Source organism: Pseudoliparis swirei, chromosome 24, assembly GCF_029220125.1.
Source record: "Pseudoliparis swirei isolate HS2019 ecotype Mariana Trench chromosome 24, NWPU_hadal_v1, whole genome shotgun sequence".
Lineage (NCBI taxonomy): Eukaryota > Metazoa > Chordata > Actinopteri > Perciformes > Liparidae > Pseudoliparis > Pseudoliparis swirei.
Genome location: NC_079411.1, coordinates 24,916,255 through 24,929,518, shown reverse-complemented (window position 1 = coordinate 24,929,518; position 13,264 = coordinate 24,916,255). Strand labels below are relative to the sequence as shown.

At 40.9% G+C, this 13,264-nt stretch overlaps 1 protein-coding gene across 3 annotated transcripts in view; it reads right to left on the bottom strand.

Moving 5' to 3' along the window:
- helz (helicase with zinc finger) overlaps nt 1-13,264 on the bottom strand; it is a 50,009-nt gene that overhangs the window by 32,389 nt on the left and 4,356 nt on the right. For all 3 annotated transcript variants that reach the window (XM_056408547.1, XM_056408549.1, XM_056408548.1), the window contains exons 2-11: nt 6,175-6,432; nt 5,784-5,820; nt 5,383-5,507; nt 2,922-2,978; nt 2,593-2,641; nt 2,261-2,336; nt 1,169-1,367; nt 680-787; nt 357-498; nt 7-162 (exon numbers count right to left, since the gene is read on the bottom strand). In XM_056408547.1, coding sequence (XP_056264522.1) covers nt 7-162; nt 357-498; nt 680-787; nt 1,169-1,367; nt 2,261-2,336; nt 2,593-2,641; nt 2,922-2,978; nt 5,383-5,507; nt 5,784-5,820; nt 6,175-6,414 — 1,189 coding nt within the window. In that variant the 5' untranslated portion in view covers nt 6,415-6,432. The remainder of the gene's footprint in view (nt 1-6; nt 163-356; nt 499-679; nt 788-1,168; nt 1,368-2,260; nt 2,337-2,592; nt 2,642-2,921; nt 2,979-5,382; nt 5,508-5,783; nt 5,821-6,174; nt 6,433-13,264) is intronic.

The window sequence follows — 13,264 nt, the reverse complement described above, 5'->3', positions numbered from 1 at the left end:
GCATACCTTCAATTGAGGCAGCATCCACCATGATCCGCTTCATCAGCACAGGCTCTGAGCCGAAGTCAAAAACAACGGTCTGACGGAAGGTACCAAAGATTTCTGTGCTGAAGCCCACCGCTACCTTGTAGAGACAGTGGTCTAGGCCATTGTCCGTTGCCACTGTAAGAACAGAAAAGTTTAGTGTCAATGCCTTTATTGCAGACCAAACAACATAAAGATGTCACGTAAACATTAATTAAGATGAAAGGAAACTAAAGAGGTTAAAGTTGCATCACTTGCATGCTGATATCACACGATCTACATCACGAGCTGTAGATCAATGCAATAAATAACAAAAACAGAACAGGACATACCTCCCGTTTCCTCTCCGGGAGTCCACTCTTGGCACCCGTTAGGGAGGGCTTGCAGCCGCTCCCCAGATGACACATCCGTGATGAAAAAGTGTGGGCGGTGGGCATCATAGAGCAGGGCGATGCGGAACAGCTTTCTAGCCGGCTGGTCAAGGAGACAAACACAAGACAATCAGAACAGCCACACAAGAGAGGACCAACTAGCACTGGCAGGTGTGCAGTGCAGAATATTGCTGTATTTTTCAGTGTCGTACTGCCAGAGGACCTGGTTTGAATAATAAAACATTTAAATCTGTACATGCTGGGTATTAAACATGTCATCCTACCTTGCACAAGAAGGAGAAGGTCCAGGAATGTGCATATTTTTTGGTGGCGACGGTAACAGAGAGGCTGGAGCTGGTTTCTACAGTCACTCCTTCTAAATCGTCACTTAGCTAGAAAATCAATAAAAACACACATGGTTAGACATTACTGCAAATGTACTCGGAAATCTTTTACTGGAAGTAATCTAAGTTCATGGCTGCAAATAATATAAATGAAAGCAACCTTTAGAAACATTAATATGTATCACATAATGTATGCTTCATAACAATAAAGAGACAATGTATGATTCTTGACACTTAATTCCCAACTGTTTTGAGACTGTCCTGACTGGGTCAGAAATGGACAGTTTGAACCTGCAGATAGGGTTTAGTTAGATTCTGATAAAATCACAACACGGTACCAGACAAACGTGTTCGAAGGGCGCCCTCACTGTGGCATGCTATGTTGTCCGTTCTCGATCTGTTGAGCCACTTTTAAACTCACGCACTCACCACTTTCTCTGGGGAGAGAGAATTCATCCACTTCTCGATCAGGTTCTCCATGTAGTTCTCGGTGAAGTTCTTGCTCTCCTGGTGCTGTTTGAGGCGGATGAGGCGCGACGCATAGCGCTTCTGCCACTCCATCAGCTCCTCCAGAGAATGGGCCGATGTACACTGGGCCCCGTACCGACACAGACCCTGCTCCAAGTACCTACAGCAGAGACAAAGTGTGTGCTCAACTAAAAAAGTATCAAGCAATAAACCCCTCCCCCCCCCCCCCCCAAAATGGACCTCATGAAATCACTAAGAATATCAAACATTTGGTAGTTACAGCTTCCCCAGGGCGGGAATATCATTGGTTTCATATTGTAGTGAATTACAAAGCAATGTTGGACAACGCCATGTGAAGATTTATGTACATATATTACACTTTGGCGGTCATTTCTCAAATTAACAAGAGACACTAGAAAATTGAATTATAAGATGGGGAAACTATTCATATTTTAATCATTTTAAAAACTAAAATTAAATAATCTTTGTGTGTACGTTTATGACAAAATGGTAATCAAGCATTTTATTATTATTAAATTGGTGTTTTAACGTGGCCAAAATTCCTTTAAAAAAATTTATGAACTCAAAGTCTTACTTTATAGACAGACCAAGCTGACATACCACATTGAGCTAAAAAGGCAAATACAAGCTTCACATAGCAGCAGACCAACACAACTGTCTAACCACTGCAGCAGTACAGCACACTGGTGGTGCTGCCGTGGGACATGTACTGGAGTTATGACAGAGAAATTCAAAATCAGAGAAGGTTCACAGGACTCTTATTGGTATCATTTTTACACAAATATCCAGGATGTGTACAAATTACTTTAAGAGAGATCAATTACAAATTCAAGGCAATTAACTATTGAGAATCAGACTTCAAAATCCTTCTGTGTAACTGAATAGCATCATTAATTCCTGATAGCTATATTAGTCACTTCATGATCAAATGTCTGTATTTCACACAGAACAGTAGACGGGACATATTCATCTTCCTCAGCAATCTCTTCATTGCTCACACTTGTGTGGAAATTACCAACCAGTTTGCATTACCTTTTACACAGCGTGTATTCCTCACTGCTGGTAACTCCTCGGGGAGGAGGCCGGAATTGCCAGCCATCTTGGAACTCTGCAAGTACACACAGCCATGTGGTCAATAAGACACTGAGCCAAAACCTTAAAAAAACTCATTAAATTAGCTTCAACCAGCTTGTAACTCATTTAGAATGCGCTGTAAAGTGCTGCCAACTGATGGATGACTTCCTGAGCATCGACTGCACACCATCACATTGGACAGTTTGGTACCAAGCCGATAGTCCATTTTAATTATTTTATTATTTTTTTTCTTCAAGTTGAGGGCTGTCTTGAAAATGAGATTTGCTCACCTTCGTCCTGGTCCTCTTTGTATTCAGGTGCCATCTCCCTATTTATCGACTGGCAAGAGACAAAGATCGGTGGAGGTGGGGACAGACGAATCATTATTATTACGTGAACGACTAACATAGCCATCAAAGCCGTTGGACCACTGGACTTGTTATTACAGACAAATGAGGAATACATGCACAACTAGCCTAGCAACAAGCTAAGCAGAGGAGCACAACATCATTAAGCTAGTAATTGACTAATCACCTGTAAAACCAGCAAGAACCAAAATCCATATATAAAACACAAAAGAAACAGGAAGGTGTTCAGCCATGCAACCAGAGGCACTTACCTCGATTTCTGAGAAGAGCATTTTTAATCTGGTAAGATCTTTTGTGACAATGCCATTCTGTGAAAGGAGAAAGGATAGGATCTTAATTACAGCGTTAATGATAACTCTAAATCCCAATTCTTTGGAATAAGCTGGCAGAAGTTTGATTTGTGTAATCATATTTATCATGCAACTTCTAGATCTATAGGCAATATTTATATCCATCGCCATGTCTAAAAGCTACACTAAATGTGCGAATATTTGCAGCACCAAGCAGCAGCGAGAGATGTCGACTGAAAAGTCGCAGTTTGTACCTGCTATGCATCAAAGAATAGTGACAAGAAACTTCAACCCTCATGCATTATTTAGACGGAGCGCTTCCAGTCTTTATCTTGCCATTTCAATTCGTCATTTGTGGATGGATTACTGTCAGTAACTGTCTCCAACACCCGAATCTGGCTAAATATGGTGATTCTTCAGGCTCTCAACAGTGTTGATTCGTAAGACATTTTCAAATGCATGTACAGTTTATAACATAACACTGACACTGGATTTTTCTTAAAAAGAGGCTTTGATCAACAAAAAGAACAAATAAAGATGTTTATGTCTCCTCTTACTATTCGGAAGTGCAGATCTGGATGATCGTCTGATATAGCATTTAAATTATGTAGTGTACGTATGTCAATATAGGGTCATCGGACCCTATGAGACGGCATAGATCCTATCTGCCTGATGGATCATCAAGGTCTGGGTCGTGGAATTCCTGCTACCGACTACGCCACTGTCCTGTTGAGACTCCGCCCACTGTTGAGACTCCGCCCACTCCTCCTCCCCACCGCCATCTGCCTGATGGATCGTGGAGGTCTCCATCGTGGAATATGCCTACTATGAACTATTCATACACTCTGTCATATTCATTGAATGTATTTTAACTCTAAATCTGTCCTTCTGTACACATTACATCTATTACATCTGTCCATCCTGGAGAGGGATCCTCCTCTGTTGCTCTCCTGAAGGTTTCTTCCCTTTTTCTCCCCCTGAAGGGTTATTTGGGAGTTTTTCCTGATCCGATGTGAGGTTTTGGGGCAGGGATGTCTATGTGTACAGATTGTAAAGCACTCCGAGACAAATTTGTAATTTGTGAGATTGGGCTATACAAATAAACTGAATTGAATTGAATATAAACTTTTCAGTCACAACTGACTGGCTGTCCTATTTTTTACAAAAGCTCTCCAATAGGGCTTGTTTGTCAAATTCATTACTGACCCTACTCCAAATGAACAGCTGTGCCAGCACTTAGGGTACAAATCCCAAGAGAGCTTCTCAAGTCTGGTTTGTAAATCCATATACAGGAACCTGATTTGAGACAACCGATTTGTTTAGAACAAGCTCCCAAAAAAGTTAATCAGAATAATGTTTGCCTGTGAGAGACGGAGAGCAAACAGGATATTTCCCACTTGCGTAAAATGTTGGATGACCTTGGGGACAAGCTCAACCTTTGAATACCTGCTTGTGTGCGTGTGTTGTATTGGGGAGGAAGTGGTTGCAAAAAGGGGGGCGGCACCTTGGCAGCAACATGCATGTTAGAGGGAGGGCGAAGTCAGACAGGAGAAAAGGTGGCAAAGTGACCCTCTGTGTCCACAAAGTAACCTGCGATAGGTAGGGCGCTCATGTGAAGTTTATATTCATGTTGTCCTTTTTTAATGGAGGCGAAAACTGTCATTCCAACATTTGGTTGAAACTTTTTTAAAATCAATTTCAGTGTTCAGTGACGACCGACACAGGAAACATGGTGTTAATTTCTTTTGATGACAACCACAAAGTGTGCACGTTTCGTCACTGCAGTGTATTTTTCAGGGCTTTTGGAAGAACATTTCTCGATATGGGAAGTCAGAAACATCTGGCCCGATTATTGAGATCCGTAGGCGGGCTGCAAGACGGTCTCCTTGCAGCCTATTGCGGATGTCTGTCTTGACCTACAAATACATGAAGTTAGGCTTTAAAAGCCCTTTGGCTCATTTCTGCACTTGAACCCGGAGCAGGAGAGCGACTCAGAGTACTACCTTAAATTACGTCTCTTGTAATCTGGCGCTCTTGAGAAAATTATAGGGGGACGGAGGGTGATTCCAGGGGGGTGGACCGCCACCCTGATATAATGGTAGGGGAAAAACTGAATTTACTCCACTATGAGATATTTTTTTTATAACACCACGGCTAACTTAAGCATTACGCACACCTTATTTCTGATAATTACTCTTGCATCTCAGATCACTCTGAAAGTAATTTAGGTTTTTTAACATCCCTACCATGTCCAAACAACATCCAGTGGGGGTTTCCATCTTTTTAGGAAGGAAAATATGACCTCAACAGGTATAATATTTAAGCCTTGTATGCACTTTGGCATTACATTCTAATTTCAGTGAATATGTTCGCTGTCTGAATGCAAATAAAGAATACAATGTACATTGTCCATTAATCATACCATTGGCTCCCCATACAAGGCCTTAGAGAGGATGCTTGCGACCTCCTGCAGGCTGCCATCCACCAGCATGAAGCGCAAGCTGGCCTGTAGCGAACCGTCCCCTCTGGCAATCTCTTCTGCAAGGACTAGGAGAAGGATGAAGAATATGCAGGGAACAGGTGGGGTAAGAGTTAATTTAATAAATTGAGGTGAATTTCGTTAACAATATATCCGTTTTCTACAACGATGTAAGAATGAAACCATGACACTGACCCAATAGACAGTTAAAAAGCAAATAAATGGACCCCAATTTAAGATTTCATCTGCGACACTGAGACCGAGGTATGTGGTTCTTCCCTGACCCGGGCGCACACACTAGGTACACAGTGAGGCAGATGGTTCCAACTTGAATTGCTACTCACCATGTTTGCAGTCTTCATCTGCTTCATCATAGTTTTTCTGTTGGCAAAAGGAGAAAATAAGTAACTCGGTGTAATTTTAGTGCTATGGGAAGATAGTGTAACAGGATCATGGCGGAAGAAAGAAAGTGTCCTCATGTTCAACATTCTCTTATTTGTAATTTACAAAGCGATTAGAAGTACAAGAGTGGATTTAGAGCACAATGGTCAGCCCACATCATGGGAATAAATACCCCCCACAATAATTGTTGTTGTTGACTGTTGTGTTAAGAAAATGGAAATAACTTCAGACCCACAAAGTAAAAGGGGAGGAAGGCAAACCGTGATCAACAAAAACTCTAGGTGGTGTGCTTGCTCGGGCGTCAGCCACACTAGCAACAGCCGATGTCCTCACCAGCTGTAGGAAGGCAGCAATTCGATAGAGCAGGGCCCGGCTGCGGAGGGGTCCGGCGGCAGCAACAAGGGATGGAGGGCTCGATGGGACTGGGGCGCCGGAAGGTGCGCCAGAAGGTTCGACTTGCGGTGCGAGGACCACCAGGGCGTCCGTGCTGTGGCTGACCGCCGCCTCGTACTCCCGCTTAACTAACGACCTGCCGGCTTCTTCACATGACTTCTCCGCTCTCCTGTCCGCCATGACTCAGGGACAAAACGTCTGCAGTCAGAAAAAAGACAAGAAAGAGGGACATAGTATGAACATCTTTTCTGCAGCAATACAAATCCGCATTTTTTTAATCAATCAACCACTGCCACTCACATTAAAAGTGACCGAATGTGCCGATGTACTGGGCGAAGGAAGCGGTGTTTGTCATGTCTGGAAAGTAGCAGTATAGCTCTCAAGTAACCCTTTAAATGATAGCTGTCAAACAAAAAAAACTAAATGTACATCCATTCTTAAATACTACTTATTTGGCTGCGTTTCTTTTTTTAAAGAACATTATAATGAGCCACCATAACAAGCCAAATGTGTGCTGTAATCTGGAATTGCAGGTGCTGCATGCCTTAAATGATGCCACTGGTTAATAACAACAAATATGTTCTTCAGCCTATATTGAAAATTAACGAGAGCCTTTCCAAAAACCACCTGAAAACATTTCAAGACTGACACGCCTCTCACCAGGGATCGTACATACAACTCTAGGACTCTGCACTATAGAAAGCATCACAATAGTCTTGACTCTTTACGGATTTTTCTTTTTATCACAGGAACTGAAACTGAACTGGCAACCGAGGCTCAGAAGAAGTGTAAACATGTGATAAATCAATCTAAAACTGGGACATTTACGCCTTTTCTCGTTTTCACAAGCCTTTCTTTTCTCTCCATGACATTGCAGTGCAGACGTCAGTGAGCTTCTTACCTTCAGCATGCTCACTGGCTGGATGTTAACATGCAAATAGGTCAGACCATACTGACTATTTGTGAACATATGAGGTTATACAATCTGAGAAAATAAAACCTACAGTACTACACCCACACATCCCATTTGTTTGCTTCACTTTCCAACTCAAACTTGACATCTAATGACCACGTTTTGCCATCATTTCTGCATCTGACTGAAACGTCTTGAACCCCATTGCATACTTTTGGAGTACTTTAATTACAGTATAACATTATGTAAATGTCACGTTTCATTTCTTTGAATGTGTTTATGATTCAGTATTTCCCCTACCATTCTATTCGGGTGGCGGCCCGCCCCCCTGTAATTTTCTCTATAGCGCCAGATTACAGCAGAAGTAATTTAAGGTCCCTTTTCTTAAAGACGTCTTTGTTCTTTTATTAAACTAAACGTCTGTTATTGATCGTCTCTACACAACAGCATGTCATTTCTGTCTCTACGAGTCGCGTTAACACTTCTCGGCTCCCCTGAAGCTGTAAACCTAGGGGAAACACTGCGATTAAATATATAAATGCATCTATTCCCCTGATTTTGCTTGCAAAGTGCGCCAGATTGGTAAATTTAACTATAAAACGTCTACAACAGAAATATTTCTGTATTGAAATACAACTAAAAAGTCATACACTTTATTACACTGCAGTGTTCTGTATTTAAATTTGAAAGTGCAATACAAATATGTTGTTCCTAAATCAATGAATAACAATAAATAATCGGTATCTCATTATTAATAAAACATGTTTATTAAAATCTGTATTTTTTGTATGAGAGCTGGTATAAACGCTCATTGCCCATAACAGGAGGATTTGGTTGAAGAGAAGTCTACATTATATATTTGTGAATATAGCCAGCCTTTTGTCAATTGTCAATTGTGTTTCTGTGGCACAAATGTATTTATTTTCTTGTTGGTTCTCTCTGCGATCCTGGGGAATGTGCTGGAAAAGGTAACCCTCCTGTTGACATCTTCCTATTTGGTCCGAATATTGTATTAATAAAAGATATGGTCTTTTAATTATAAATCATAACAAATATGATGTGTTCCAAAAATAGTAGACCGTCAGTGAGAAAAAATTAATCACAGTTAGAAATCTAAAAATGTTATGCAATCGTTGTAGAAATTGCATCGTAGCTCTGTGAATACAATTGTGAGGTGCCTAAAGATTCCCTCCCCTGTTTTTTCTAGGCCTATGGTCACTCAGTGTACCTTTAAATACATATGCAACAAGCTGAGAGAGAAATGATCACATGAGGCCTAAAGCAGCGGTCCTTTGGTACCGAGCCGCACAGAAAGAATGAATGAAAAACATTTTGATTGATTATCAAGGTCAGAAATAGGGCTGCAACAACGAATCGATAAAATCGATAAAAATCGATTATTAAAATAGTTGGCAACGAATTTCATTATCGATTCGTTGTGTCGCGCGATTATTACGGCGCTCAATAAGTCGCGGAGTATAAAAAAAGTTGAGGAGCGCAGAGCGGCGCAGGAGAAACAAGAGCGGAGGGAGAGACGGAACGCTGCGTTGTGAGAGCCAATCAGCGCTGAGCTGCTCCTCTGTTGATTAATCTAATTGGCTGCTGCTGCTCACGTGGCGCTGGATGCGGAAGTCATTCACGTAGTCGGAGACATTCACGGAGCTAAGTGCGCCTCCGGGTGACGTTATGAACCCAGACACCAGGGCGCTACATGTCACGACGTGTGTGGCATTTCCACAAGAGTACATTACATTACATGTCATTTAGCAGACGCTTTTATCCAAAGCAACTTCCAATAAGTGCATTCAACCTAGAGTACAAACCAAGAACAACAAGAACACAGGAAGCAACACTTCCTCAACTCAGTCGAACCACAAAAGCACCACAATAAGTGCCATCCCAGTGCCACTGAAATGCAAATCTGTGTTTTAATCCAGATAGTCGGAAAAGGTGTTTTCAGTCTCAGGCGGAAGATGTAGAGACTTTCTGCTGTCCTGATGTCAGTGGGGAGCTCGTTCCACCACTGAGGAGCCAGGACAGCAAACAGTCTGGATGTAGAGTGATTAGCTCGAGGTGCAGGAGTCACAAGTCGATTGGCTGTTGCCGAGCGGAGCGAACGTGCCGGGGTGTACGGTGTGACCATATCCCGGATGTAGACGGGGCCCGATCCGTTCAGAGCACGGTACGCCAGAACCAGTGTTTTGAAGCGGATGCGGGCAGCCACCGGTAACCAGTGAAGAGATCGAAGGAGCGGAGTGGTGTGGGTGAATTTCTATTATGACAATGTTATAACATTGTCTAATAGGATACTATTATGACAATAAATGTATACACCTATTATGACAATGTAATAACATTTTCTAATAGGATAATAGTATGACAATACATGTATACAACTATTATGACAATGTTATAACATTGTGGATAATATGGTGTCAAGAAAATGTCCCCCCTGCTACAAAAGTATAACGTAGATAAAGTGGTTAATTATTCTGTGGCGGAGGGCGGAAAATATTTTTCCACGGAGAAAGGCAACGGAGATAAGCCCCGCCCCCTCACAGACACGTATGACGCGTTTAACCCATAAATAGTCGGCTGAGTAAACTCAGGCGAGTGAAGCGCTGTCAGTTCTGTTTGTGACGGGTTCATAAACATGGTGACCGGTGGATCTCCAGGACCTTTCCATGACTGAACCAAATTTCCATGATTAAACATTTTGTGAAAACTCGCTGTATACATGAACAAGTGAGAAGATGTAGTATTTAAACTAACAATGAGAATTCCAAAGCACACAGTATATATTCCGTATAAATAAACATTGGAATATAACAAATTTGCATTACTTTTCCAAAAATTGTGGGATTTTATTTTTTCACAACTTTTCTAGACCTGGAAATAGCCATTTAAAAACTCCATGACTTTTCCAGGTTTTCCATGACCGTACAAACCCTGTTTTGAATAAAGGGTTGAAAATGCCATCGATTAATCGGAAAAATAATCAACAGATTAATCGGTTATCAAAATAATCGTTAGTTGCAGCCCTACTTTTATCATCATCTTAATCTCCAAAACCCAAAACAGTAGTCAACTGTCTCGCAACATCTGACTGCTTAGACTGAGGGCATTATCATAATTGACCATAAAGAATGTTAACCCTTTATTGAGACTAGACAATATAGTGAGCTGGACATGAAGCAGAAGGAAATGGGTGTGTTGTGACACTTCACACTCCGAGCCAAAGGGTTAACACCATCTATATGCCAATGAGAACACATGCCTATATACTGAATCTCTACTGCGGATTGTAATTCAGAGCATCTACTCATGCCTCTACACAGCTTCTATGGTTGAGACAATATATCCTGCTCACATCCCATGCTCTGATGACACTAGTATATTTAGAGACGTCAAAACGTTTGTGCCAACAGGCCTACATTGTGTGTCACCAGATGAATTAGATTGGGGGAAAAGTGTTGTCCAAATGTGGATCCACACAAAAAGCTGTGTATAGCATGAGACCTACAATTTTGAAATTAGTTAGCATTTTGTCTCAAAGCCAATGTGTATTTTAATGGAGTTTGGATTAGAAACAGGGTTTGTAGTTGATGCAAACTGAATAGGTTTCAATGTTTTGTTCAATAACATCAGTCAGTAAATACCCTCTCTGGAGAATGTTGAAGTTGCTAACAAGTGACTAAATGTAACGAGGGCTGCAACAACGAATCGATAAAAATCTGTTAAAATATCGGCGACGAATTTCCCTATCGATTCGTTGTGTCGTGCGATTATTATGGCACTGAATAAGTCACGGAGATGTTTGAGCAAAACAAATGAGTTGAGCGCAAAGTGGCGCAACAGAAAAAAAGAGCAGAGCGGAGGTAGAGGACAGACCATAATGCTGCGTTGCGAAAGCCAATCAGCGCTGAGACGCTCCGCCGTTGGTGAATCTAACTGGTTGCTGCTGCTCTAGTGGCGCTGGAAGCGGAAGTCATCCAGACGTAGTTGATGACATCCACAGCCGTGTGCGCCTACGGGGGATGTTGTGAACCTAAACACGGGGGCGTTAGATGCTATGACGTGTTTGGGATTTCCACAAGAAGTATAACATAGAAATAGTGGTTATTTCTTCCGTGGTGGATGGCAGAAATGATTTTTTTCCACGGCGCAAAGCAACGGAGATAAGCCACACCCCCTCACCGACGCGAATGACGTGATTAAACCACAAATAGTCGGGCACGGAAAGTCACGCGAGTAAAGCGTCGTCAGTTCTGTTTTTGACAGGGTTCATACACACATTGACCAGTGGATTTCCATGACCTTTCCAGGACTTTAAAACAAATTTCCATGGCCAAATATTTCGTGAAAACTCGGTGTGGACATGAAAAAGTGAGAAGATGTAATATGTAAACTAACAATGAGAATTCAAAAGCATACAGTCTATACACAAAGTAAATTAACATATGAATATAACACATTTGCATGACTTTTCCAAAGCTTTTGGCATTTTATTTTTTCAATGACTTTTCTCGGCCTGGAAATAACCATTTTAAAATTCCATTACTTTTCCAGGTTTTCCATGACCGTACAAACCCTGTTTCGAACAAAGGGTTGACAATGACAGTTAAAAAAAAAATCTAATTAATCGATTAATCTAAAAAATAGTCAACAGATTAAACGATTATTAAAATAATCGACAGTTGCAGCCCTAAATGAAACTACAAAATGTCATCATGCCAGAGAAGTCTGCCTTTATCTTAGTGGTAGTGATGTAAAGTCATGCGACCACAGGGTAGGTTTTTTATTTGCTAACCGTAGCTTTTTACTTCTGCCAATTGCATTAATGCTTAAAATGCTAAACAAAACGTGTAAGTATCATTCGCCACAGGTTATTTTTTGCAATAATTCTAAATCCAATAGAACGTTCACATTTGCTTTTTGTTGAGGGAATCAGTGCAATGAAAACTTCCAGGTTGGCCTACAAAAATACTTCATCCCTGAAGTAGTATACTCTTTTTTTTACTCTTTTTAAAAAATATATAAAATATGGATTAAACACAAAGTAAAAAAAGAGTAAGATGAAAGTACAATCCCTTGGTCATTAAAATAAATGAATGTCAAAAAAATAGACAAAAGAAAGAACTTGTAAAAGCCTGGTAAAAGACATCAGACACATTCTCAGTTCAGCAGGAAGACAATCACAACAAGTTTTTACAATCAATGTTTGCGAAGCCAACAACAGGCCATGGCAGACCAGCAGCATCCTCTGGAGCGCACCTGCCCTCATCGCCTGTTGATTACAGGAGGATGTGTTGCTAATAGGTGTACGTCTAAACACAAACTCAATCAAGTGTCAGTAGTATCTGGTTCCATGTGGAGGAGGAGGCTGGTTGTAGATGGTGTTGGTGGCAGGCCACAACATCGAGCTACTTTTCTGCAGATTAATTTATAACTAGTCGGAGGGTCAAAATTAATTTCATGAAAAACAAACAATGCAATTGTCTCCGGTTTTTAACCTCTTCCACTCCACCCCCATTTTCGAGCAAAAACACCTAAAATGATCTGACGAAATTAAAATAGCTGTAGTTTCTGAACCCCTCTGAATAAATTTATCAATGAAGGCTTTCTAGAAAGATTACCCTTGTGATTACTTGTGAAAGTGTCAAAAATCCTTTAGGTCATACAGAAACAGAGCAGTGGGCCTTTGAAGTCAGTAAAAATGTAAGATTTTTGTCCGCCTAAAATAAAAAAGTATATTTCAGTATAAATAACTGCCTGTGACTGTATCTGTACAGGAAAAGGACAGTATAGGTGTATAACTGCACTAGTACTAAACCCCTGCTTCAAATTTGAAGAGGATAGGACAAAGTATGACCATCCTTCATTGTTTTTCATGAAAAGATCCAGGCGGAGCTCCAAAAAGGACATTTGCAGACTCCAAATGCTCACATGGTACCCAAATGATATTATAAGACACTGAAGGTGTTTTCCTTTACATGTTGATATGTTTCAACATATACCAATGTAAAGAACTGTAATATCACTGCAAAATATAACTTTTACTCCAAGTAGAGCAGATGTATTGCTAAATAATATATACTACATATATATAGATATATA